Source organism: Hylobates moloch, unplaced genomic scaffold (assembly GCF_009828535.3).
Source record: "Hylobates moloch isolate HMO894 unplaced genomic scaffold, HMol_V3 SCAFFOLD_23, whole genome shotgun sequence".
Lineage (NCBI taxonomy): Eukaryota > Metazoa > Chordata > Mammalia > Primates > Hylobatidae > Hylobates > Hylobates moloch.
In genome coordinates this window covers 33,331,068-33,358,780 of record NW_026652298.1, presented here as the reverse complement: position 1 = coordinate 33,358,780, position 27,713 = coordinate 33,331,068, and the positions used below count along the sequence as shown (strand labels likewise).

The following is a 27,713-nucleotide window of genomic DNA, read 5'->3' as shown; positions in this document are numbered from 1 at the left end:
TTTTTTGTATTTTTAGTAGAGACGGGGTTTCACCGTGGTCTCGATCTCCTGACCTCGTGATCCGCCCGCCTCGGCCTCCCAAAGTGCTAGGATTACAAGCGTGAGCCACCGCGCCCGGCAACTGAGTCTTAAACTTGTTTTAACCGGAGATGGAGGGTCGCTGCTGTGTCACCGCCTGCACAGGGCTGTCCTCAGGTGAGTACCCCGAGTCCGCTAGGCTGAGTGCTGATGCGCGGAGGCCTGGGCTGTCCCTGCCCCAGTTCCCACAGTGGCTGCTTCAGACCCTCCCCAGGCCCCTCGAGCCCCTCATGCACTGTCTGCTGCCTCCCTTCTGCAGTCAGAATTGACACTCCCCTCCCACCTCAAAAGGGCTTTGAACTCCCCTTCCTTCCCCCTTTCCTTCCCCCTTCTTTGTTATCACATTGCATCCGAGGTCAGCTTCCTGGGGCTTGGTCCAAGGGCATCGGCTTGCCCCGCACTGTGGTGGGATGTAAAGTGATAACAGCTAAACGACGCATGCGCAGCGTGTCCTGGTGCCGCCTTTCATGCGCGTCCGTGTGAAGAGACCACCAAACAGGCTTTGTGTGAGCAATAAAGCTTTTAATCACCTGGGTGCGGGCGGGCTGAGTCCAAAAAGAGTCAGCGAAGGGAGATAGGGGTGGGGCCGTTTTATAAGATTTGGGCAGGTAAAGGAAAATTACAGTCAAAGGGGGTTCTCTGGTGCGCAGGGGTGGGGGTCGCAAGGTGCTCAGTGGGGGAGCTTTTTGAGCCAGGATGAGGCAGGAAAAAGACTTTCACAAGGTAATGTCATCACTAAAGGCAAGGACCGGCCATTTACAGTTCTTTTGTGGTGGAATGTCATCAGTTAAGGCGGGGCAGGGCATTTTCACTTCTTTTGTGATTCTTCAGTTACTTCAGGCCATCTGGGTGTATACATGCAAGTCACAGGGGATGCGCTGGCTTGGCTTGGGCTGAGAGGCCTGACATTCCTGCCTTCTTATATTAATAAGAAAAATAAAATAGTGTTGAAGTGTGGAGGCGGCGAAAATTTTTGGGGGGTGGTATGGAGAGAGGGATGGGCGATGTTTCTCAGGGCTGCCTCGAGCGGGATTAGGGGCGGTGTGGGAACCTAGAGTGGGAGAGATTAAGCTGAAGGAAGATTTTGTGGTAAGGGGTGATATTGTTGGGTTGTTAGAAGAAATATTTGTCGTATAGAATTATTGGTGATGGCCTGGATACGGTTTTGTATGAATTGAAAAACTAAATGGAATAAGAGAAGGAGAAAAACACCATCCTGGCTAACACCTGGCTAACACAGTGAAACCCCGTCTCTACTAAAAATACAAAAAATTAGCTGGACGAGGTGGCAGGCGCCTGTAGTCCCAGCTACTCGGGAGGCTGAGGCAGGAGAATGGCGTGAACCCGGCGGGGAGGGGAGGAGGGGGGCGGAGCCTGCAGTGAGCCGAGATCACGCCACTGCAGTCCAGCCTGGGCGATAGCGAGACTCTGTCTCAAAAAAAAAAAAAAAGGAGAAAAACAGGTATAAAAGGTCTAAGAATTGGGAGGACCCAGGACATCTGATTAGAGAGTGCCTAAGGAGATTCAGCATAGTCCTGCCAGCAAAGATTATTTATTTACTTCAAGAGCTAAGAGTGGCAGTTTGGGGATAGCACCAGGAGATATCAGCTGTGATGGCTTGGAGAAACAGTGTAAACCAGCAGTGTAAACAAGAGCAGGGCATATATGAGTAGTTGAGAACGGAGAATAGGAGTGTGACTAGACAGAAGATAGTAGGGATGACAAGTTTTTTTGGGGCACGGTCTAAGTTGGTCCAGTGTCTGGAATGAGACTGGGGCCTAATAAAAAGGAGCGTCTATATAGGAGCTTAAATGGGCTGTACCTTGTAGCATTCCGAGGACAGGCCTGAATTCTGAGAAGCGAAAGTGGTAAAGGTATTGTCCAGTCCTTTTTAAGTTGGTGGCTGAGCTTGGTGAGGTGTGTTTTTAAAAGACCTTTAGTCCGTTCTACTTTTCCTGAAGACTGAGAATCGTAAGGGATATAAAGGTTTCACTGAATACTAAGAGCCTGAAAAACTGCTTGGCTGATTTGACTAATAAAGGCTGCTCTGTTATCAGACTGTATAGAGGTGGGAAGGCTAAACTGAGGAATTGTGTCTGACATAAGGGAAGAAATGACTGCGGTGGCCTTCTCAGACCCTGTAGGAAAGGCCTGTACCTATCCAGTGAAAGTGTCTACCTAGACTAAGAGGTATGTTAGTTATCTGACTCGGGGCATGTTGAGTAAGCTAATTTGCCAGTCCTGGGTGGGGGCAAATCCTCGAGCTTGATGTGTAGGGAAGGGAGGGGGCCTGAATAATCCCTGAGGAGTAGTAGAATAGCAGATGGAACACTGAGAAGTGATTTCCTTGAGGATAGATTTCCACGATGGAAAGAAAATGAGAGGTTCTAAGAGGCGGGCTAGTGGCTTGTACTATAGCATAGCCTGCCTTTGCTGGTGTGTGGCGATTAGACCTGGTGGAACTGCCATCAATAAATCAAGCGTGATCAGGGTGAGCAACAAGAAAGAAGGAAATATGGGGAAATGGGGTGAATGTCCAGTGGATCAGAGAGATACAGTCATGGGGGTCAGGTGTGGTATCAGGAATAATGTGGGAGGCGGGATTGAAGTCTGGGCCAGGAACAATGGTAATGGTAGGACTTAACAAAGAGTGAGTACAGCTGAAGGATCCGGGGAGCAGAAAGTATATGCGTCAGGTATGAGGAAGGAAACAGATTTTGGAAGTTATGAGAAATGTAGAGAGTAAGTTGAGCATAGTTTGTGATTTTGAGGGCCTCTAAAAGTATTAAAGCAGTGGCAGCCGCTGCACGCAGACATGAGGGCTAGGCTAAAACAGTAAGGTCAAGTTGTTTGGACAGAAAGGCTACAGGGTGCGGTCCTGGCTCTTGTGTAAGAATTCTGACCGCACTAACCATGCCTAGGAAGGAAAGGAGTTGTTTTGTAAGGGATTGAGGTTTGGAAGATTAATCGGACACGATCAGCAGGGAAAGCACCTGTGTTTTTATGAGAATTATGCCGAGATAGGTAACAGATGAGGAAGAAATTTGGGCTTGACTGAAGTAATGGGGGCTGTCTGTGAAGCCTTGCGGCAGTACAGCCCAGGTAATTTGCTGAGCCTAATAAGTGTCAGGGTCAGTCCAAGTGAAAGCGAAGAGAGGCTGGGATTAAGGGTGCAAAGGAATAGTAAAGAAAGCGTGTTTGAGAATAATGGATTGTGGAGGGAGGTATTGAGGATAGGAGAGTATATGGGTTGGGCTCCACGGGGTGGATAGGCAAAACAATTTGGTTGATAAGGCGCAGATCCTGAACTAACTTGTAAGCTTTGTCTGGTTTATGGACAGGTAAAATGGGGGAACTGTAAGGGGAGTTTACAGGTTTTAGAAGCCTGTGCTGTAGCAGGCGAGTGATAACAGGCTTTAATCCTTTTAAATCGTGCTGTGGGATGGGATATTGGCGTTGATCAGGGTAAGGGTGATTAGGTTTTAATGGGATGGTAATGGGCATGTGATCGGTTGCCAGGGAAGGAGTAGAGATGTCCTATAGTTGTGGGTTAAGGTGGGGGGATATGAGAGGAAGACGCGAAGGAGGCTTTGGGTTGGGGAGAAGGGCGGCAGTGAGATGTGGCTGTAGTCCAGGAATAGTCAGGGAAGCAGATAATTTAGTGAAAGTGTCTCGGCCTAATAAGGGAACTGGGCAGGTGGGGATACTAAAAAGGAGGGCTTAAAAGAGTATTGTCTCAGTTGGCACCAGCGTTGGAGTTTTAAGAGGTTTAGAAGCCTGGCTGTCAATACCCACAACAGTTACGGAGGCAAGGGAAACAGGCCCTTGAAAAGAAGGTAATGTGGAGTGGGTAGCCTCCATATTGATTAAGAAGGGGATGGGCTTACCTTCCACTGTGAGAGTTACCTGAAGCTCGGCGTCCGTGATGGTCTACGGGGCTTCCCAGGCGATCAGGCAGCGTCAGTCTTCAGCCGCTAAGCCGAGAACATCTGGGAAGGAGTCAGAGAGCCTTGGGCCAGAGTTCCAGGGGCTTTGGGAGTAGCTGCCAGGTGAGTTGAACAGTCCGATTTCCAGTGGGGTCCCACACAGATGGGACACGGCTTAGGAGGAATCCTGGGCTGCGGGCATTCCTTGGCCCAATGGCGAGATTTCCAGCCCGTGTAGCAAGCTCCTTGCGGGGGAGGTTCTGGAGGAACGCCTGGCTGCTGCGGTTCAGGCGTTTGGAAGTTCTTGTGTGCTGGAGATGTGGCTGGAGTTTGTCTCACAGTGGAGGCAAGAAATTGCAACTTTTTTCTATTATTGTACACCTTGAAGGTGAGGTTAATTAAGTCGTGTTGTGGGGTTTGAGGGCCAGATTCTAATTTTTGGAGTTTTATTTGTCAGGAGCAGATTGGGTAATAAAATATATATTGAGAATAAGACGACCTTTTAGGGTCTAGGGCTGTAAAGTGTCTCAGGGTTGCTGCCAAACAAGCCATGAACTGGGCTGGATTTTTATATTTGATGAAAACCAGCCTAAATGCTATCTGATTTGGGATAAAGAAAAAGGAGTATTTAACCTTGACTATGCCTTTTTAGCTCCAGCCACCTTTTTAAGAATAAATTGCTGAGCAGGTGGGGGAGGGCTAGTCGCAGAATGAAACTGTAAGCCGGACGGGGTGTGAGGAAGGGAGGTGATAAAAGGATTATAGGGTGGAGGAGGGGAGGCTGAGCAAGAATTGGGATGTAGCTCAGCCTGGCAAGGAGGGGAGAGGTCAGATGGGTCTGTAGAAAAGGAAGATTAGAAAGACTCAGTGACGCTTGGGGTTGGGATTCAGGGGACAGGGGGGAGGGAAAGAAGGAAGATTTGGGATGAGTTGCATTGGGCACAGAGACTAGGAAGGGACTGATGTGTAAAAGAATGCCTGGACGTGAGGCATCTCAGACCATTTGCCTATTTTACAACAAGATTTAGATCTTGTAGGATGGAAAAATTGAAAGTGCAGTTTTCCGGCTATTTGGAACTACTGTCAAGTTTGTATTGGGGTGAAGCGGCATTGCAGAAGAAAATAAAACACTTAGGCTGGGCGCCGTGGCTCACGCTTGTAATCCCAGCACTTTGGGAGGCCGAGGGAGGCGGATCATGCGGTCAGGAAATCGACACCACAGTGAAACCCGGTCTCTCCTAAAAATACAAAAAAATTAGCTGGGCGTGGTGGCGGGCGCCTGTAGTCCGAGCTACTCGGAGAGGCTGAGGCAGGAGAATGGCGTGGGCCCGGGAGGCGGAGCTTGCAGTGAGCCGAGATCGCACCGCTGCACTCCAGCCTGGGCAACAGAGCCAGACTCTGTCTCAAAAAAAAAAAGAAAAAAGAAAATAAAACGCTTAGATTTTAGGTCAGGTGAGAGTTGAAGAGGTTTTAAGTTCTTAAGAACACAGGCTAAGGGAGAAGGAGGAGGAATGGAAGGTGGAAGCTTGCCCATAGTGAAGGAGGCAAGCCCAGAGAAAAGAGTAGAGACACGGAGAAGGGGTGGGGGCTTCTTGCCCTCCAGAAAAGCAGAGAAGGGGTTGGGGCACGGAAATAAGGGATTCGGGCACAGAGATGTAAGAGGTTGGGGCACGGAAATAAGGGATCGGGGCACAAAGATAAGAGGTCGGGGTGCGGAAATAAGCGATTGGGGGTTCTTGCCCCCTAGAAAAGCGGGACTTGCTGCTAAGGGTGAAGGAGAAGGGGTTGAGGGGTATTTGCCCCTCCCCCAGTGAAGTGGGACTTGCCACTAAGGGTGAAGGGGAAGGGGTTGAGGGGTTCTTGCCCCTGCCCCAGAAAATCAGAGAAGGGGTAGAGACACGGAGAGAAGGGATTGGGGTACTTGTCCCTTCCCCAGAAAAGCAGGACTTGCTGCTAAGGGTGAAGGTCCAAGGCAGGCGTCCCTGCATGGTCTGACGCCTCTGAAACGTGGGTGAATAATCAGAGAGGCGTCCCTGCAATGATTAAACACCAAGGAAAGGCTGCCTTCCCAGTCCGTGACCGGCGCCGGAGTTTTGGGTCCATGGATAAAATGTGTCTCCTTTGTCTCTACCAGAAAATGAAAGGAATTGAAATTAAGGGAGAGATTGAAGAGTGGAAGGAGAAAGTGGTTGAGGGATAGTGAGAGAGGTTTGAAAAGAGAGTAAGAAGAGGCCGCTTACCCGATTTAAAATTGGTGAGATGTTCCTTGGGCTGGTGGGTCTGAGGACCTGAGGTCGTAGGTGGATCTTTTTCACGGAGCAAAAAACAGGAGGATGGGGGATTGATCTCCCAAGAGAGGTCCCCCGATCCGAGTCAGGGCACCAAATTTCATGCGCGTCCGTGTGAAGAGACCACCAAACAGGCTTTGTGTGAGCAATAAAGCTTTTAATCACCTGGGTGCAGGCGGGCTGAGTCCAAAAAGAGAGTCAGCTTAGGGAGATAGGGGTGGGGCCGTTTTATAAAATTTGGGCAGGTAAAGGAAAATTACAGTCAAAGGGGGTTTGTTCTCTGGTGGGCAGGAGTGGGGGTCGCAAGGTGCTCAGTGGGGGAGCTTTTTGAGCCAGGATAAAGACTTTCACAAAGTAATGTCATCACTTAAGGCAAGGACCGGCCATTTACAGTTCTTTTGTGGTGGAATGTCATCAGTTAAGGCGGGGCAGGACATTTTCACTTCTTTTATGATTCTTCAGTTACTTCGGGCCATCTGGGCATATACGTGCAAGTCACAGGGGATGCAATGGCTTGGCTTGGGCTCAGAGGCGTGACACCTTCCACATGACCCCAGAGCAGCAGGTTCTGCATGTGGCAGGTAAGAGCACAGCTGCCAAGACTCCAAGCCTAGTTCTGCTGCTACAGGCTGCTGCGTGACAGGGTGAGTGAATCTTCGCCTCAGTTTGTTCCTATGTCAAATGGGATAGTCCTTACCGTGTAGGGAATTTAAAGCACTTAGAACAGTGAGTGTGAGCCATTACTAAAGTAATACCCCTCCCCAACCCACAACCCTATAAGGCAGGGTCAGTCCCTCTCTCTGCCTTAGGGGGTTGGTAGGATCCCAAGAAATTTAAACACAGTAGGTAAGTTCTGAGCCAGGGCAAAGCACAGAGGTTGCACCCAGGCCAGCCTAGCACTGTTGAAAGTTACCATCCCCAGCACTACAGAAGCTGACCCTGAACTCAAGGTCACCCAGGGCTTAAACCTCAGGGAGAAGGCCTGCGTTGAACCCGAGCAGCCGGTGAGTGCAGGGCAGGCCTCTGGTTCCCTGGAGGGAGAGGCTAGCCAGGAAGTTGAGCTTGAACCTCATCCCGAGGGAGAGGCGTGGCGCATGCTCATGATCTGTCCGGGAAGGTCTCTCCAGCTACTGGAAGGGGAGTGCCCATAGGGGCCAGGAGAAGAACCAGTTGGGCAGTTGGGCAGATGTTGCAGTAGTCCGGACACAGCCAGGCATACATGGCTTTGAATCACTTCCTCTCCACGGGCTGCTGCTTCCTCTCCACCCCTCCCAAGTGTTCTGGCTCTGGGCCTCAGCTGGCCACCTCAGCCCAGGCAGGCTCCTCCAACCTGAACGACAGGCAACCTCCACGCTGCTTGTCACGGGATCCCAAAGTCAAGACCTAGAACTCATTCCACCTCCATCAGAGGCTGCTTTCCCAAACGTCTTCCCAGTCCCACCTTCAGTTTTGTTTTTTGTTGTTGCTATTGTTGTTTTTGAGATGGAGTCACTGTTGTCGCCCAGCCTGGAGTGCAGTGCCATGATCTCAGCTCACTGCAACCTCCGCCTCCCCGGTTCAAGCAATTCTACTGCCTCACTCTCCCGAGTAGCTGAGATTACAGGCCCCCGCCACCATGCCCAGCTAATTTTTGTCTTTTTAGTAGAGACGGGATTTCAACATGTTGGCCAGGCTGGTCTCAAACTCCTGACCTCAGGTGATCCACCTGCCTTGGCCTCTCAAAGTGCTGGGATTACAAGCATGGGCATGAGCCACCATGCCTGGCCTTTTTTTTTTTTTTTTTTTCCAGACGGAGTCTCACTGTTATCCAGGCTGGAGTGCAGTGGCACAATCTTGGCTCGCTGCAATCTCTGCCTCCAGGTTCAAGCGATTTTCCTGCCTCAGCCTCCCAAGTAGCTGGGATTACAGGTATGCGCCGTCACACCCAGCTAATTTTTGTATTTTTAGTAGAAATGGGGTTTCACTATGTTGCCTAGGCTGGTCTTGGACTCCTGACCTCAAGTGATCTGCCCACCTCGGCCTCCCAAAGTGCTGGGATTACAGGCGTGAGCCACTGCACCCAGCCGTAATTTTTGCATTTTTAGTAGAGATGGGGTTTCACCATGTTGGCCAGGCTGGTCTTCAACTCCTGACCTCAAGTGATCTGCCCACCTCGGCCTCCCAAAGTGCTGAGATTACAGGCGTGAGCTACCATGCCCGCTCCCCACCTTCAGCTTTTGCCAAACCCTTCCTTGTGCCACCCATGTGGTACTCCGTATAGTAAGTCAGCAAATCTCATTGTTTTGAGCTAAGTGCCTACATTAGCCTCTCCCTAAACAGGTTTGATGGGCTGGTTTTTTCCCAATATGCTTTGGAAATCATTGTATAATATTGACAAGCAAAGTGTCCATCTCTGCACCACCCAAAATCAATGCCTCCCTTGGGAGACACCGGCCAGAGCAAAGCCTTCCCAGCAGAGCACAGCGACCCCGTAGAGTGGCCCCTGCCCGTCACTGCTGTCTTGGAAACCAAGAACAGGAGTTCTCACACCTGCCCACCTTCTGCCCTCACTCCCACTGCCCCAGCAGCAAACCCTTCCTCCCCTGTTATGGACCTTGAAAAGCTTTCCATCCTAGGACTCTCCGCCAGCCCCGGGCCCTCAAGCCTCATCTGCTTCCAGCCCCTGACTTCATGCCTGAAGAGCAGCAAGCTGTTTTTTTTTTTTTTTTTTTTTTTGAGTCTGGGTGTCGCAATCACAGCTCACTGCACCCTCGACTTCTTGGGCTCCAGCAATCCTCCCACTTCAGCCTCTGGGGTAACTGGGACCACAGGCTCATGCCACCATGCCCAGCTAATTGTATTTTTTTTTGGTAGAGACCAGGTTTCGCCATGATGCCCAGGCTGGTCTCAAACTCCTGAGCTCAAGCCATCCACCTGCCTCTTGGCCTCTCAAAATGCTGAGATTACAGGCGTGAGCCACCGTGCCCAGCCTAGCAAACATTCATCAAGTGTCTATAGCAGTGGCCTGGCGCTGTGGGAGGCTGAGGCAGGAGGATGGTCCGAGTACAGGAGTTCAAGACCAACTTGGGCAATGTAGCAAGTTGCTCTCTACAAAAAATTGAAAAATTAGCCAGGCATGGTGGCAAATGCCTGTAGTCCCAGCTACTCAGGTGGCTGAAGGAGGATCGCTTGGGCCCACGAGGTTAAGGCTGCAGGGCAACAAAGCAAGACCTTGTCTCAAAAACACAAACAAAAAACACCTCTATAGCAGGAATGAGCCAGGGACTGTGGACAGTGCGCCCCGAGGCCCGTCCTCTCTTCCCACAGATGATGGGGATGAAGTGTAACTCACACATCCTAAAAGCTGCAACAGGGCACTGGACGGCCGCTGACCAAGTTACTGCCATTTTCTATTGCCAGGAAGCCGCATTCTCCTTCCTGCTAAGCTTTCTCATGCTAGAGAATGATGACTAAAGAAAAACAGATGATCCCATCTTATTCACCACCCCCTAAAAAAACAGACTGCCAAGTGGAATGTGTCAGCCTCACCTGGGGGAGACACCCTTACCTGACTTACCTAAAAAGGAAAAACTTGGTGAGCCGGACTCCACACAAACACACGCATAGCCTTGCACAAAACAAAACTTTATTGAGAGAAAGACGGCTGATGGGAGGCAAGATCTGGATTCAGGAATCCTCAATTCTAGCTCTCGCTCGGTCACCAAAAACCGCCATCCCTCCCAGAGCCTCCAGGAGTTTCCCCTTCTGTCAACTGGTATCACGTCCCTTCCAGCTCTGACATCCTGCAGTTCTAGAATACCCATTGATTGAAAGAGCTGTGGCCAAACAGGAAGGACAGAGCAAGAGCCGCTGACAAAGGACTCTGCCAAGACAGAATCCAAAGGTCACCCCTGAATAGCAGAATGCAATCCCCCAGCTCACTGCCGGCCAGAGCCTGCCAGACTGCCAGCACATGGGGTCACAGCAATGCCACCCATGCCAACGCGAGGACAGAGTGGGAGAGAGGCTTGGGGCAGTGAAAGGGCCCCCTCAGCTCTTGGCTTTGGAAGTGTGGACTGTACCAGTAGATGCGCTCTTGGGAAGCCACCAGGGAACAATTCAAGGCTGGAGAGAAAAAGGCCACCTTTGACCCAGCAGAAGGCAGAGGCGGGAGAGGACGGTGAGGACCTACAAGGAGCATCGCAGGCGAGGAAGCACTGGCCAGGACCTAACTATAGTGGGAACTGCCTTTTTCTCCACACACTCGCACTCAACATGCGTATTTGCTATTTTAAAATAACTCCCTTCCACCTCCTTAGGCTGAAAGGACAAACTCATCAGAGTTGAGAAGTACGTGATGAAGCTGTTCATGCTTCCAGCATCAAACGATGCCCCCTCTTTTCTGGACGTTTACTGTCTGCCCAAAAGCCAGTTTCCAAAAGGTTTGCTTCGCTGTGTTGACGAGTGGATTCTTGACTACGTATAGGCCACCTATTTCAAAAAATAATCCCTAGCTATTTCTACTTTTAAATCACGACTAAAGCCAAACCAAAACCACAGCAAAGATAATCTAAGGATTTGTTTACCAGAAATACCTACAAAAAAGTTTGCAGGCCGGGCGCGATGGCTCACAATTGTACTCCCAGCACTTTCAGAGGCAGAGATGGGCAGATCACCTGAGGTCAGGGGTTCAAGACCAGCCTGCCCAACATGATGAAACCTGGTCTCTACTAAAAATACAAAAATTAACCAGGTGTGGTGGTGCATGCCTGTAATCCAGCTACTCAGGAGACTGAGGCAGAACTGCCACAACCCTGGAGGCAGAGGTTGCAGTAAGCTGAGATTGGGCCATTGCACTCCAGCCTGGGTGAGAGAGCGATACTCAGTCTCCCACCCCGCAAAAAAAAAGTTTGCAATGTTGGCAGCAAAGTGCAAACAGAGCCGGCTCTGGGTGAAAGCTTTAGTTACAAAAAGGAAAAAAAAATCCCTAAGCATTTCTTAACACTAGTTTTAAAGAAAACCCCCTCTCCAAACGTATGTTTCTCCTTCAACTTTCTTGACTTTGCCAGGCTGTCAGGATGCAAGCTACCTACTCTTTTCTGGATGGATTGGGACAAAGTTTTTAAAGACTCTGCCCTCTCCACAAGCCCTTCCCACCACCCCCACCCTGCCGCCATAATGACAGGGGCTGTGAAATGGCTGTTGAGTGATGGTCACACAACCAGAAGGCAGATGAAAAGGTCAGGCTCTAAGAGGGGTTCAGCCTCCCAGTACCAGCCTGCTGTGCCCAGGGGTGGGAGTGCTGGGAGAAACTGTCTTCCCCAGACAGGCAGCTATGCCACCTCCCATTGCAAAGGCACCAAAAGGCAAAATCCATCCAATCCAAAGACCGCCACCCCCCCCTTTTCCCACCAGCTTCAAGCCAGCTCCCCTAGAACCAACCAAGCCAAGAATTAGAAAACTGCTTTGCCCAGACCCAAGGAGAGGCACAAGGGGCACTTAGGTGGAAATTTGCCTTGGGGAAGTCACGCAAGGTCCATGTCAGCTGCCAGTGGGCCAGCTCTGGGAATCTGGAGCCTCCAGCTCCAGGAGGAAGAGGGATTCTGTGGGTTGAGCCCATGTGTCTGAGCAGCTGGAGAAACACCACCCTTGACCCACTCCCTGGGCTGGGGTTGAACCTCCACGCAACCACCAGTGGGCACCTCTCCTTTTTAAATGCTTTTAATGCTATTCAGATGGTGAGAGGTTGTTGCAATGGTCAGAGGCTGTGCTGGTGGCCGGGAACACCCTACACCTGCCCCCATACCCCTTCCTCCAGGAGATACTTGAAAGGGACCATGCCCTGCCGAAGCCCCGTCTTGTGTGGAAGAATGTCATCTCCAGTGTCTGCCGCGTCCTCCCCGCAAAGTCTCCCACAAGCACAGGACAAGGGGTGCTTCCAGCATCTCCTAGGAGCTGACGACGTGTCCAGACCAGGTCTCATGCTTGGTGCCTGGTGCCAGGTGGGTGATGACGACCTCCACGGCCTGCAGCTTCTCATTCTTGGGCGGGATGGAGCACATTTTATAGGTGACCTCGTCGCCTTCCACTGGGACATACTCCCCTTCCACACTATGGGGGCATAAGTAAAGCAGTCAGTCAGTGCTCACACCATGACAAGGCTCCCTTTCCCAAGACTCCACACCCAAGACACCAGCCACCCTTCTGGTCATAGGGCCACCAAAGCAGGCACCATCTGACCAACCACCGAGAACCTCTTTCCAAAGAACTGCCCCTCCACCACAGGGAGCTGCCACACTGCCCCCAGCCTCTGTCCCAGCCAAGGAGGCCCTGGGACTTTTGGTGCTGGAACTGAAAGAGCTCAGCCACCTGTGGGTGCTCACATGGTGACATGAAACGTGGGAGGGAGCCTGGGCTTGTGGATGAAGAGTAAAGACAGCCAGTCCAAGCCAGAGAGAAACGAGGCCATTGTGGAGTGGGAATGGGAGTTGAGGGGTGGCCTGGGCAGGGCTTTCCTGGGGTCCTCAGCACAGCAGCCCCTGATTCCAGGAGTCTCAAAAAGAGACTCTCTTTGTTCTCAAGTTCCCCAGTTTCCCAGCAAGCCTTTTTTTGAGACAGAGTCTCGTTCTGTCGCCCAGGCTGGAGTGCAGTGGTGTGATCTCAGCTCACTACATCCACCTCCCGAGTTCAAGTGATTCTACTGCCTCAGCCAAGTATCTGGGACTACAGGCATGCGCCACCACACCCAGCTAATTTTTGTATTTTTAGTGAAGTCGGGGTTTCACCATGTTAGCCAGGCTGTTCTCAAACTCCTGACCTTAAGTGAGCCACCTGCCTCGGCCTCCCAAAGTGCTGGGATTACAAGCGTGAGCCACCACACCTGGCCTCCCAGTGAGCCTTCAAGAATGTCCCTTTGGTGCTTGAAGGTAGTTCCTGGAGGGGCCTCTCCCTGTGACCACCCCCAGGAAGCTTCCCTTACTTTCTAGGGGACATGAGTCACCCTCTCACGAGACTGGCATCTTGATGTCCCCTTGATGAGACCCCCTGGAGGAAAACCCCCTTCAGATGCTAAATGCCAGGGCCAGCCAGCTCCCCTAGTAACTGGTTTGTTCTGACTGGAGAATCGTATGGTGAAGAGTGTCCCTCTTTAATTTGGTCACCAGGGAGCTCAGAAATAAATCTGCAGCCCACTTCTAGCAGTAGAACCAGACATCACAGTATTTCCATCTTCCTAAGTATTTCTTTGTCCTGACCTGTTTTTCTTACTGATTCAAAATCCTTTCTGGGACAAGGCAGTATGGAAACACATTTACACATCTGTGTATGCATTCATATGTGAAATGCGTCACCTTGGCATTTTTCTTCTGCCTGCCGATCTGATATGTTAGCATGGGGCGGGCGTGGGCAAAGGCGGGGTAACTCCCCCATTGCAGCGGGCTCCTCTTTTCAGAAATGTGTTTGCAGGTGTGCTGTGCAGAGTAGGACCCTGCCTGAAGTAAAAGACTTGGGGGTGCTTAGGCCAAAGAAGCAGGTGGGGGGGGGGTGCAGATCGAGGGTCCTCACCTACCTAAAGGCTGCCCAGAGGATCAGAGGTGAAGCATGGGGGGCTGGGTGCCTTCCAGCCCAGCCCTAAGATGTGTGCGCCCCACCCCAGGCTCCCCAAAGGCTTTCAGACACTCAGGAAGGAAGGACGTCAGTGAGCATGCAGCAGGAGAAAGGGGCCCACCCCAAACTTCCTTCCTGGAGCACAGGGGCAGGACAGCCCCCAGCCTCACCAGTCCACCTCCCGCAAAGGAGGGCAGGAAGCTGGACTGGTCCCCAGGCCAAACAGGGCTCCCCAGCCTCATGGGGTGTCCTTGGCCAGATACAGTGGGCACTCAGACTCATCCCAGCAGTCCTTGCTGCTCACAAACACACCTTCAAAACCATATACACACACACATGCACCATGCACAGCTGCCACCACCCTGTCTCCCACAAGCACAGCCGGGCACTCCCAGATCCATTTCCATCACTTTCTGGCTATGTGATCTCTGTAATCTACGTAATCTCTCTAATTTTTTTTTTTTTTTTTTGAGATGGAGTTTTGCTCTTGTTGCCCAGGCTGGATTGCAATGGCCCAATCTTGGCTCACCATAACCTCTGCCTCCTGGGTTCAAGCAACTCTCCTGCCTTAGCCTCTGAAGTAGATGGGATTACAGGCACCCGCCATCATTCCCAGCTATTTTTTTTATTTTATTTTATTTTTTGTATTTGTGTAATGACAGGATTTCACCTTGTTGGCCAGGCTGGTCTTGAACTCCTGACCTCAGGTGATCCACCTGCCTCCGTCTCCCAAAGTGCTGGGATTACAGGTGTGAGCCACCATGCCCGACCTTTTTTTTTTTTTTTTTTTTTTTTGAGATGGAGTTTCACCCTTGTCACTCAGGCTGGAAGTGCAATGGCAAGATCTCGGCTCACTGCAACTTCTACCTCCTGGGTTAAAGCGATTCTTCTGCCTCAGCCTCCCGCGTAGCTGGGATTACAGGCACCTGCCACCATACCCTAATTTTTTTTTTTTTCTTTTTGAGACAGAGTCTGACTCTTGCCTCCCAGGCTGGAGTGCAGTGACGCGATCTCAGCTCACTGCAAGCTCTCAAGCTCTGCCTCCCAGGTTCACACCATTCTCCTGCCTCAGCCTCCCAAGTAACTGGGACTACAGGCGCCCGCCCCTGGGCCCAGCTAACTTTTTTTGTATTTTTTTAGTAGAGATGGGGTTTCACCGTGTTAGCCAGGATGGTCTTGATCTCCTGATCTCGTGATCCGCCCGCCTCGGCCTCCCAAAGTGCTGGGATTACAGGCGTGAGCCACTGTGCCCAGCACACACAAAACCTTACACACCCATTGACAAAGACACACCCAGGCACAATCATAGGTACTGTGTCTCCCCCAGCCTCACATCCCGACACAGCTCCGTACAGTCTCCCAACCCCAACCCAACACACACACAGCACAGTTGGAGCTCCAGCCAAAGACAGTCACACAGACCCAGCCATTTGTCCTCACACCCAGTGCCCATCACAGTCAGACGCCATCCCCACCTCCACAGGGCCAAGGAAGCGCCCACCCCAGCCAGGCCGCCCAGACCTGCCGCTGACTCACTCAGAGATGTGCAGGAAGATGTCAGGGCCACCATCAGCTGGGGTAATGAAGCCGTGGCCCTTGGAGCGGCAGAAGCATTTGCAGACTCCTTTGTACACGGGGCCCTGTGAAGCCCGCACCGTCCTGACAGAGAGGGGGAAGTGTGAGGGGCCCCGTCAGCGCTCCAGGACAGCCACCAGCTCTCCTGGACACACGAAGCTCATTGCAGCCCCTGCCCACAGCTGTGCCCCATCAAGCCCTAGCCAGGACCGCCATGTACAGAGTCACACAGGCTGAGGACTGCACAACCCTGGGGGCCGCTCACACAGACGCTGGGGAAAAGGACTCTTTGGATGACCCTGGCAAATTTTCTCGGGCCTGTTTTCCCACCTGGAAAGAGGGAGTTGAACTAAACATCCACTGAGCATCCCTCCAGAAACTACTGATTAATTATTAATAACACAAGCATCCTCCACTCACAGGGCCTAAGACCTGCATCTGCCAGGCATCGTGTGGGTCCTTTGCAGCCCTGGTACTGTGCCCATTTTGCAGCTGGAGAATTCACAGTCTCACAGGGAAACAAACTCTCATGTGTGGTTAAAGTCCAGCGATTCTGACCCCAGCAATTGCCCACCCATTGCCACTCCCAGCTCATAACAGGTTCTTCTGGGCTGGGCAGTACCCTGAATTTACAAGGCGCCTTCCCTGTTTCTCACCCTCAGCCCACGGCCCAGCCCTAGGTCTGCCTATTTGACAGCCTGGGACATAGGCCCAAAAATGGCCAGAGACACAGTGAATCTCTGGCCTCAGGCAAGAGATCCATCTGAGAACGCGTCCCCAGCCCGCTCCAGACTCACGCTGAGAAGGTCCTCGTCCGGCGAGTGGGCAGTGGGCTTGGGACCACGTTGCCCCTCAGAGGGGATGGTGAGCGCTCGCGGGTCCGAGGGGTGTCCAGCAGCCCGACTGAAGCTTGATGGGTGGGGGGCTGTGGTGGTGGGGGAGGCTCAGATGACATGGCTGACCTGGAAGGAGAAGAGGCTCTCAGGGGTTCATGCCTTGCGAGGTAGGGGCCCAGTGCTTACCCCCATGTCCAGGTCTGAGAGTCCAGTATCTGAGGCTGATTCCTCTCAGTCACCTCAGCACCACTGTCACCTTGTCTGGGAGCATGCCTGGCAGGGTCACGTGCCGCCTCTGGGCTCCTGAAGTGGCCGTCGGCCCCCCTCAATCATAGTTCTTCATGAAAATGCCACATCCTCCCCCATCACCAGGATGGCATCGGTCCCCTCTGTGTCCCCTGCACAAGGCATGGACCCCAGCACAGGCGGGACACATAGCGAATATTTGTGGGAGGGAAGGAGGCAGGTCAGGAAGGTGAGCAGAAAACCCAAAGCCAGGGGCCAGGCGCAGTGGCTCTCACCTGCAATCCCAGCACTCTGGGAGGCCGAGGCGGGCGGATCACTTGAGGTGAGGAGTTCAAGACTAGCCTGGCCAACATGGGGAAACCCAGTCTCTAATAGGAAGACAAAAATTAGCTGGGCATGGTGGCAGGCACCTGTAATCCCATCTACTTGGAGGCTGAGGCACCAGCATTGCTTGAACCTAGGAGGTGGAGGTTCCAGTGAGCTAAGATCGTACCACTGCACTCCAGCCTAGGCAACGGAGCAAGACTCTGTCTCAAAAAAAAAAAAAAAAAAAATCCAAAGCCAGGGAGATTTTAATGCCAACCACCTAGATCCAAACTCAGCCACTCCATGGACCCTCCCTGACGCTGCTCGGAGCCAGAAACCACAGGGAGATTGGGCAAAAACTGACCCTCATGCAGCGTCCGCCTCCAGGGAACCGCAGAACACATCACAAAGAGAGTTCAGGCGCCACGTTTGGATCCCTGAGCAGCTGTCACAAGCCTGCACCCAGGACTGGGGGGCCTGCTGGGGGAGCCCAAAGGACCCAAAGGGGAAGGGAGCATTTCCAAGGCCGCAGCCAGCTCCACCAGGCCCAGGGAATCTCCACGCAGCCCGGGTTGCCGCTGCTGTTAGGAGACCAGGTTCCTTCTGTGACCCCTAGTATGCACCCACAAACCCAGCCCGAGGGCTGGAGGGAGGGAATTCCTTAGCTGCTGCTGTGCTTTTGACAGTTTTTTCAAGAGCAGGACACTCGCTGTACACAATGAACACTGAACATTGAATACGAAGGTGTCAGCTCTAACGTGGCCTCAGCTCGAGGTTCAGAGGGAAGAGAAACAGTCCGGCAGTCGGAGGCCCTTGGGTAAGTCCTTTCGCCTCTCTGGGCTCGGTTTCCGAATCTGCAAAGTGGGGCAGCTGGGTGGGCATCACTTGGCACCCGCGCAGGGCTGGTGATGGGGGTATGAGATGAAGTAGGGAGAAGCCTAACTCAGGAGGCCACTCAGTGCCACACAGCCAGGAGGGACAGCAGCAGCCCTGGATAGGTTTGACTCAAGTCCCATGGGGTTTTCAAATTTAGATTTGAAGCATGGGCCAGGTGCGGTGGCTCACACCTGGAATCCCAGCACTTTGAGAGGCCAAGGCAGGCGGATCACCGGAGGTCAGGAGTTCGAGACAAGCCTGGCCAACATGGCGAAAACCCGTCTCTACTAAAAATACAAAATTAGCTGGGCATGGTGGTGGGTGCCTGTAATCCCAGCTACTCAGGAGGCTGAAATAGAATTGCTTCAACCAGGGAGCTGTGGGTTGCAATGAGCCGAGATCACGCCACAGCACTCCAGCCTGGGTGACAGAGTGAGACTCCATCTCAAAAAAATAACTTTTTTTTTTTTTTGAGACAGTGTCTCACTGTCACCCAGGCTGGAGTGCAGTGGCATAATCACAATTCACTGTAGCCTCCACCTCCATGCCTAATTTTTTTGTTTGTTTGTTTTATAGAGACAGGTATCACTATGATGCCCAGGCTGATCTCAAACTCCTGGGCTCAACGGATTCTCCCACCTCTTCCTCCCAAAGTGCTAGGATTACAGGCATGAACCACCATGCCCGGCCTGAATTATCTTAAACATCCCAGGGGTTTCCTCAAAATCCAGGTTTCCAGCTGCTCATGGAAAGAAGTGAAGCTCTCACAACCCTCAACCTCAGTTTGCCACCCCAGTCCCCTCATTTATAGGAGTCTTCGACCTACATCACCCAAAAATCCCACCGCACCCCCCGAACCACCTTCAACCATAGCCACCCAAGAACCAGGCCACACTGCCCAGAAGGAAAGGGATGCCCCATCCTTGAAACGCCAAAACCGCTCCCCCAACATTGCTCCACCCTCCCGTCGGGCCTCAGTTTTGTCGGGCTGGGAAGGAGGTGGCTGGCTGGCCTTCTGGAGGTGGCATCCTACCTCCTGTCCCTTCTCTCAGCTACAGCTGCGGCCAAGGAGGACCCTGAGTCCAGGGAGCCCCCACCTCAAAAAGGCCCCAGCTGCTGGCCTGGGGGCGAGGGCCCCCTCATGACCCACCAGCACAGGTCATAGAGTCCTAGAATGGTCAACGCTCAGAGTTCCAGAAAAGAGGCTGGCCCTGGGAGGGGAGGGCCCAGTCCAGGCCTCCCAGGACAGCAGATGGGAACAGTGGCCTGACAACTCCACAGTGAGAGGCACTGCCCTGCCTTGTTCTATCCAAAGCCTCCCTCCCTCCTTTCTCCTGCAGTCAAGCATAGCTGACTTCCTTTTTTTTTTAATTTGAGATGGAGTCCCGCTCTGTCACCCAGGCTGGAATGCAACAGCACAATCTCGGCTCACTGCAACCTCCACCTCCCGGGTTCAAGCAATTCTCCTGCCTCAGCCTCCCAAGTAGCAGGGGTTACAGGTGTCCACCACCACGCCCGGCTAATGAAGCATAGCTGACTTCTAATCCTACCCTTTGCCTGCTGTGTGGTCTTGGACAAGTTAATCTCTCTGGGCCTCAGTTTCCACATCTGGAAAATGGGAATTATAATAGTCCCGATTTCACACCATCAGGCTGAAGTGAAAACAAAATAATACACACTAAGCACTGGGCACAATGTCTGCCCAGGTCCAGTGAGCAATAATTGTCAGCTATGACTGTTGTTATAATTGTCATAAAGTCACTCAACAGATACGTGCCCAATACCGAGCCCTGTTGAAGGCCCCAGAGACAAAGGGCGGAACTCGAAGCCAGAGAATAAACAGTTAAATAAACATAAATTGCCGGGCGCGGTGGCTCACGCTTGTAATCCCAGCACTTTGGGAGGCCGAGGCGGGCGGATCACGAGGTCAGGAGATCGAGACCACAGTGAAACCCCGTCTCTACTAAAAATCCAAAAAGTTAGCCGGGCATGGTGGCAGGCGCCTGTAGTCCCAGCTACTCGGAGAGGCTGAGGCAGGAGAATGGCGTGAACCCGGGAGGCGGAGCTTGCAGTGAGCCAAGAGATTGTGCCACTGCACTCCAACCTGGGCAACAGAGCAAGACTCCATCTCAAAAAAAAAAAAAAAAAACAAAAACCATAAATCAGATCATTACAGATCCCAAAAGGGCTGTAAAGAAACAGAAGGGGATAGGGGGAGAAGGGTGGGAGTACACACGCTAATCAGTGCCCACAGGACCCTGAGGAGCAAGAAAGGGGTAGCCATTTGAAAAATGGAGGGAGGCTGTTCCGGGTATGGGGGAACAGCCTGTGCAAAGGTCCTGAGGTTGGCAAGGGCCCGGGTGGACTGAGGCCAGTGGGGAAACCATGTGGTGGGTGGAGGACTAGGAATGGGAGGCAAGAAAGGTGGTGGAAGGGGCAGGGCCCACTCAGGAATCATGCTGTGTCATCATCATCACTGTCACTGTCACCACCGTCATCTTCCTTGCATCTTCCATTTGTCACACCAATTTTCCCCTGGGTGAATGGCACAGACCCAAAATGGGAGCCCCCTTCTTTCTCCACCCAAGCCCCCTCAACACCCCAAGTGCACCTAATCCTTCAGAGATGCCACTGGAAGCTCACGGCCTGTAGGGGTGAGGAGTTTGAGGGCAGCACAGGGCCCCTCTGTGTCCCAAGGGCCCAGCACAGGCGCTGGCACAGAGCAGGGTATCCAGATGGTCCAGGAATGGCAGAAAGGCTGGCTGTTGTTTTTTCCAGATAGGATCTCACTCAGTCACCTAGGTTGGAATGCAGTGGCAAGATCATGGCTCACTGAAGCTTCTCAACCTCCTGGGCTCAGGTGATCCGCCCACCCCAGCCTCCTGGGTTGTGGGACTACGGCCATGTGCCACGACAACCAGCTCACTTTTTGTATTTTTTGTAGAGACAGGGTTTCAATATGTTGCCCAGGCTGGTCTTAAACTCCTGGGCTCAAGCGATCGGCCCACCTTGGCCTCCCAAAGTGCTGGGATTACAGGCATGAGCCACCACACCCGGCTTCCAAGCCTCATTCTTTGCCAGCATTAGGACCCAAAGCCCCAGCTGGCTGCCACTGCATTGGTGTGCGCTCAGCACCATGCCCAGCCCAGCAGGAGGTGGCTACATTCCTGCTCACCTGACAGTGTGTGGGTGGCAAGCCACCCAGGCACCGAGGCAAGAGACCGAGGACACAAGCTGTTCCAGTATCATAAAATATAAAACAAGAATAGTTATACCAGATATAGATCTTAGATATGATTATATATCAATATCAATAATCACTAGTTGGTAGTAATTACCCTTTATTCCATTATTATAATAATCCTCGCTCTATAATCATAACCTAAGAAAAACCAGGCCATACAGAGATAGGAGCTGAGGGGACACAGTGAGGAGTGACCAGAAGACAAGAGTGCGAGCCTTCTGTTATGCCCAGACAGGGCCACCAGAAGGGCTCCTTGGTCTAGCAGTGACGCCAGCGTCTGGGAGGATGCCCGTTGCCAGGCGGACCGTGGTTTAGCGGTAGCGAAAAGTGTCAAGGAACACCACCCGCTACTTAGCAGACCGGGAAAGGGAGTCTCCTTTTCCCCGGGGGAGTTTAGAGAAGACTCTGCTCCTCCTCCTCTTGTGGAGGGCCTGACATCAGTCAGGCTTGCCCGCAGTTATCTGGAGGCCTAACCGTCTCCCTGTGATGCTGTGCTTCAGTGGTCACGCTCCCAGTCCACCTTCATGTTCCATCCTGTACACCTGGCTCTGCCTTCTAGACAGCAGTAGCAAATTAGTGAAAGTACTAATAGTCTCTGATATGCAGAAATAATGGCGTAAGCTGTCTTTCTGTCTCCTCTCTCTCTCTGCCTCGGCTGCCAGGCAGGGAAGGGCCCCCTGTCCAGTGGACACGTGACCCACGTGACCTTACCTATCACTGGAGATGACTCACACTTTTTACCCTGTCCCTTTTGCTTTGTATCCAATAAATAACAGTGCAGCCAGACATTAGGGGCCACCACTGGTCTCCGCACATTGGTGGTAGTGGTCCCCCGGGCCCAGCTGTCTTTTGTCTCTTTGTCTTGTGTCTTTATTTCTACACTCTCTCGTCACCACACACAGCGAGAAGCCCACTGACCCTGTGGGGCTGGTCCTTACAACAGTAGAAGAAACTGAGGCATAGGGAGCAGGCGTGACTAGGGTCGGGGGCAGTGCCACCTGGGAGACCCAAGAGCTTTATCCAGCCTCTCATGGCCTATCTGGGCTAGAGCCCAACTGGGGTGGCAAGAGTAGGCCTGGCCAAGGGCCACCCACTCCCCAGTAGGCCCAGCAGAGAGGAGCGAATGGCCTCAGTGCGGGGGAGGGCCGGGCAAAGTCCAGCTGGAAAGAAAACAACTGGGGGGCGGGTAGCCAGGCACCCAGAAGCCAGCTCTGAGGCCCTGGCCAGCCGCTGCTGTGTCCCCTCCACAATACACACATACACAAGGATGGGGGCACAGAGCAGCCCCGCCCACCAGCATGGTCCCAGCTTCCAGCCAGCCACTGCTCTCCCAGCAATACCAGGCATGGCCTTGGAGTGTCCCCAGCAGAAGACAGGGCCCGCCCTCTGTGACTAGCCTTCAGCTCCCCATAGCTGGGGGAGGGAGGAAGGCTGCAAACAGATCCGCCGCTCAGGCCGGCTGGAAGCTTCGTGCCAGACGGGGGATGAGCTTCTGGCCTGCAACAAACTTGGACCAAATGTCACGCCCAAGGTATGTCATGACTGCCGGGCTGCGTGTACGTGTGCTCGTGTGTGCACATGTACGTAGGTGTATGCACATGTGTATGTGTGTGTTGTGTGTATAGGCATGTGTACACATACATATGTGCCCACACGTGGCTGTCTCTGCATCTGAGCGCATACACACGTGTATGCATGCATGAACTTGTTGCTGTCTGTATGCACACGTCCATGGACCAGGGGAGCCTCACCTCGTCTCACAGCACGCTGGGCACCTGTGCTGCCACAGGGGACCTCGATGAACTCTGCCACTTCCTAATGAACCAACAGATAAGGGAATGGGACAGACCATGACTACCACCACCACAGCAGTGTCCTGGGGCCATTCTGCTTACTACTTACAACACTTCACACAGCTCAGCTCATTCTATCCCCATTTCACTAGTGGCAGAACGGAGACACCAACAGTCAACTAACTTGCCCAGGGTTGCCCGGCTAGTAAAGACCCTGGTGAAATACAGAGTTAGTCAGACAGCAGAAATGCTACGGAGAAAAAGCCAGCAGGGTAAGGGGGAGAGGCTGCACCAGGAGGCGCCCAGCTGGCCATGCCACCCGCTTCCCCACTCAGCCCCCAGGCTCTGATGAGTGCCGGCCAAGGGAGGGAGCCCAGGGTGGCGGGGGCAGGAAGCCACGCCCACCCTGACTGCCCCAGGGACGGGTGTGTCGGCCGGGAGAAGGGGGCCTCGGCCCAAAATAGCCTGGGAATTTTCCATAGGCTCTGCAGCTCCTCCTGGAAGGTTCTGGAGTTCAGCTGGGTACCAAGACTCTGGCTTTCCCAGCCCCTGCTCAGCCTACCTCCATGTCTGGAGACTTATGGCCCAATCATGCAGCCCCCCTGTTACCCACTCCCCAACTTCCTGCCCTCCTGGCCTGAAAACCCACCACCCACATCAATGGGAGCCAAGCAGCCCCATGCTTACTGCAAGGAGGGCTTTAGCAGCGCTATCAGCCATTTACACTCTAGTGAGAGGCAGCTCATTGAAGGAGACTCCATTCATTTTTGTTTTTGTGAGACAGAGTCTCCCTCTGTTGCCCAGGACGGAGTGCAGTGGCACGATCTCAGCTCACTGTAGCCCCCGCCCCCCAGGTTCAAGCGATTCTCCTGCCTTAGCCTCCTGAGTAGCTGGGACTACAGGCATGTACCACCACACCCAGCTAATTTTTGTATTTTTAGTAGAAGCGGGGTTTCACCATTTTAGCCAATCTGGTCTCAGACTCCTGACTTCAGAGGATTTACCTGCTTCAGCCTCCCAAAGTGCTGGGATTACAGGCGTGAGCCACCGTGCCCGGCCAGAGACTCCATTCTTAATAGCTTCAGCCCCTTTATTGAAGACAGGATGATAGAAGGCAGGGGGATAAGAGTTCAAGTCAGATACCTCATTCTTGGCAAAGCGAGAACCTCTCCAAGCCTGCTCTGCAAAATGAGCGTGTCTTGAGCCTTCCATGGGATGATGGCTGGGGAAGGCTAGGGTTGGGCACGGTGTTAGGGCAGCTTCCAGCCCGGGGCCAGCCCACTGCTGGCAGGTGTGGTGGGTGGATAGTGGCCCACACTATGGGGATGGGGCAGGCTGTAGTGCTTTCATACACTCTACAGCCACTGTCCACAGACTTCCGCGTCAGGCCCTGTTGGGGGTTTACAAACATCAACTACATGCATCTAAACATCAACCCAACAGGGGAGGCACTTTTAGCAGCCCTGTTTTACAGATGAGGAAACTAAGGCACAGAGTTAAGCCAGTGATTCTACTTCCTACTGCAATGCAGTCAGGAATCTCTGGGGATCTTGTTCAAATGCAGATTGCCATTCAGCAGGTGTGGGGTGGGGCCTGAGATTCTTCATTTGTTTTTTATTTTTTTGAGACAGGGTCTTGCTTTGTTACCCAGGCTGGAGTTTGGTGGCGCAATCATGGCTCACTGCAGCCTCAACCTCCTGGGCTCAAGGGATCCTCTCACTTCAGCCTCCCAAGTAGCTGGGACTATAGGGGTGTGCTACCACACCCGGCTAATTTTTTAATTTTTTGTAGAGACAAGGTCTCGCTATGTTGTCCAGGCTGGTCTCGACCTCCCAGGCTCAAGAGATTCTCCCACCTCGGCCTCCCAAAGTGCTGAGATTACAGGCTCGAGATTCCTGGCCAAGACTCTACATTTCTAAGGCACTCCCAGTGAGGCACCTGTCCCTGACCCAGGGAACACGGCAGCAGCCCGGCTACACTGGCCCATCTCACAGCCCAAGGCTTACCAGTGCAAGAGGTGGAAGTGAAATGGGGCAGGGATGGGGGTGAGACTCTAGAAGAGCAGCGAAGTTACCTTAGAGCACCTGGATTCCTCCTTTGTAAACAGACAGAGACACTGAGCTGACCCATCCCAGTCCCCAGCGCAGCTGAGCCCCAGGCTGGCAGAACTGCCGGCACGTGGGCCGAGGGGCGGGGCGGGTCAGCTGAGCCCAGAGAGAAGGGTCCCTGGAAGCGACAGAGGCCGAGAACGAGCCAGAGGTTGACGCAGCAGCGTCAGGCTGGCCTAGCCACATTCCCCTCCATTGTTCCGGGGAGAGCGAGGGTCTGGCGAGGGAGGAGCAGAGAGAGAGGAGGGGGAGGGACAGGAAGGGATGGGGGTTGGAGTGTCCAGCGGGAGGAACGGGAGGCAAAGGGGAGGGGGCAGCCAGGCCGGAGCCAGCCCTCCGCTGGCTAAGGACCTGACGCCAACAGCCACAGAGAAGTGCAAACAGGCGGGCAGGGAAGGTGCAGCCCGGCGCCCAAGTCCGCCCAGAGCCCCCTCCCAGGCCCCGCCAAGCTGGGAATAGCTCTTCCGCCCTCAGGAGCCCCTGAGTGCTGGGAAGAGGCCAGAAACCCGGAGTGTACCAGGAACCCAAGGGGGCCTCCAACATTGCCGCTGCCTGTGCCCCCATTAGCACCTCTGGACGGCCTCGACCGGACGGGCGACCCCACCCAGCAGGGAGACGGTCACCCCACCGCCGCCACCCACCTGGGACCCTTCGCCTGCCCCAGTTCTCAGCCTGGACTGCCCCTCCCGCGGGAAGCCCAAGCCCTCCTTCTCAGCAAGAACCCTACTCTACACTCCTCCCCCACTCAATCCTTCCATCCTTCCCTCCCTCTCGGGGGGCTTTGGCTCAGACCTGAGATTGAGCCCTGACTGCTCCCCACTCCCTCTGTGACCCCTGCCAGGCGATTTCACCGCCCCACCCGAGTTTCCTCATCTGTCAAAGGGGACAGGAACGGTGCTGCGTCGCAGGGCTCGGACGCTGTGCAGATGGTGCCACGAAAATGCCAAGCGCACGGCGGGCTCAGTCAACAATAGTTGTGCGGCTGATGGTGGAACTGTCAGGCACGGGCCCATCTGAAACCATCTTCCCTCCCATTCCTGCCCCTGCTGATGGAACACAAACCAAATGCGCTGGCTTTGCCACTCCGTGGAACAAAGACCGTTCCCCTACCTAGGGGACCCACCGTCAACCACCCTCAACCCCACCCCAGGGCCCCACGCTGGGCCTAGCTCAGCTCATTCAAAGCATCTACTCCGAGCCGGGCTCTGCGCCTCTTTCTTGGGCTGAAGGGACCAGCATGGAGAACTCACGGTCATCACCGAGGCCACGCAGGGAGTGCAGAGGGCGGTGGGGTCTCCAAGGAGGACCCCGAGCCCAGAGGAGGGCCAAAGGCCCGAAGGGAGGGAGAACAGAGGCAGAGAGCGGCTGGAGAAGGTAGCGGCGGAGATAACAGGAAGCCCTGCTGAGAAGTCGGGGACTTAGACGACAATGGGACTTCGGTGGACGATTTTGAACGGGGGGGTTGATCTAAGCGGACTGTTTTTATAAGTTCCCTCTGGCTTCAGAGTGACGAGCAGATGACAGGGGCAAGACTCGGCACACAAAGACTGAGAAATATCAAAACAGCAAGTTAAAAAACAGTAGCTTACGTGTCTCCTGGCACGGGGCTAGCTGCCGCCTTTTACTGTCACACACCCTCTTACGCCAGGAGAAGTCAGAGCCCAGTCTGCAGATGGGGAATCTGAGGCTCCGAGAGGCCTCCTATCTGGCAGAGATTTCCCCACCTGTAAGACCCGAGGCCCTGCCTGGAGCGGGACGTCTCCGCCTCCCCCAGCACACACATCCACTCCAACCTCAGAACACTGTAGGGCGGGCGGCTTCCTTTTTAAACATCAAAAAAGAACGTTTCACTTCCGGCCTGCAAACCTGGACCGCCAGCGCAGCCTGCGGAAAGGGGGCCTGTGGGCGCGGGTGAAGTTTTTCTCCAGCGCCTAGGGCACCCCCACCCCCATCCGGGCGCAAACACCCGGGCTGAGCGCGCCCGGCGGCTCCTCCTCCCCCAGATGCGGCTAATCGCGCGGCGCCAGGACGGCTCCCCACCTCCCCCGCCAGGCTTGGCCGCCGTCCCAACAACGAGCCACAGCTGGCGCGGCCAGGCCCGGCGGGGAGTGGCTCTGCTTCCCGCGTGCGACGCCCCCCGCGCCTCGCCCCACCGCCCCGCGAGTCCCCCCCTCCAGGGCTCCTGCCCAAAGGCCAAAGCGGCGGGGAGGGCGGGGAGAGCTTCCCCTGCACGCAGAGAACAGGTGGCCAGGCGGGAAGTACTACCCGACGTCCGCCTAGAATCCTTGCCGCTGTTGCCACACCCACCCCTTCCCCTGGGGAGGAGCAACCCGCGTTCCCCAAACAGGCCTCGAGAAACCCAGCCCGGAGCCCTCCGCTGCCGAGCTAGAAGACCCTGCAGGAGTGGGGGACGATGGAGGCAGAGGAAACCGAGGCCCCACCCCTGCGCCTCCCGGGGCCTGGGGCCAGGGGCGCCCACCACGACCCTCCTGGGTCCCCGAGAAGAGCTCCCTACCCCGAGATCCGTTCTGCTCCGCCAGCCGCTTCGCTCGGACTGGGAGCGCGGAGATGGGGAGGGGGCGTGGCCCGAGGGGGTGGGGCGCCGATCCCCGCCCCCAGGAGCTCCCAGCCAATGGGGCTGCAGGAGGGAGCCCGGGACGGCAGAGGCGGGCGGGGCAGGGGTGGCCCGGACAGGACCTTTGTGTCCGCGCCTGGGAATGGCGGGAGAGCGGAACGCAGAGCGCGGGGCGTAGGGGCCGTGGCGGCGCTGGGCTGCACCCACCAGCAGAAAACGCCCCTGCAAAGTGGGGGAACTGTGTCCCTGCGCCCGTGCAGTTCCTTCCGCTTGCCACG

General features: G+C 54.1%; 2 protein-coding genes across 9 annotated transcripts in view; one reads left to right on the top strand and one right to left on the bottom strand.

The window, feature by feature from the left end:
* The window catches only part of PMM2 (phosphomannomutase 2), a 55,874-nt gene extending 43,644 nt beyond the window's left edge, over positions 1–12,230 (top strand). Inside the window, exons 8-9 of one of the 3 annotated variants that reach the window (XM_058433790.1) lie at positions 6,755–6,873; positions 12,090–12,174. In XM_058433790.1, the coding sequence (XP_058289773.1) occupies positions 6,755–6,829 (75 nt within the window). In that variant the 3' untranslated portion in view covers positions 6,830–6,873; positions 12,090–12,174. Of the gene's footprint in view, positions 1–6,754; positions 6,874–9,691; positions 9,988–12,089 lie in introns of those variants that run through there. The other 2 variants (XM_058433789.1, XM_032145337.2) reach the window with 2 other exon arrangements.
* Positions 11,977–27,509, bottom strand: CARHSP1 (calcium regulated heat stable protein 1). Of its 6 annotated transcripts, none has more exons than XM_058433792.1 (5): positions 18,749–18,788; positions 16,809–16,901; positions 16,249–16,413; positions 15,413–15,535; positions 11,977–12,382 (listed from the first exon to the last, which is right to left on the bottom strand). In XM_058433792.1, exons 3-5 carry the CDS (start codon positions 16,404–16,406, stop codon positions 12,220–12,222), a joined length of 444 nt encoding a protein of 147 aa, XP_058289775.1. In that variant the 5' UTR covers positions 16,407–16,413; positions 16,809–16,901; positions 18,749–18,788; the 3' UTR covers positions 11,977–12,219. The 6 variants fall into 6 exon arrangements, with proteins under 6 accessions (XP_058289775.1, XP_032001232.1, XP_058289776.1 ...); XM_032145341.2 differs by lacking the exon at positions 18,749–18,788 and adding an exon at positions 17,463–17,693; XM_058433793.1 differs by lacking the exon at positions 18,749–18,788 and adding an exon at positions 17,204–17,234.
* Between the last annotated feature and the right edge of the window lie 204 nt (positions 27,510–27,713).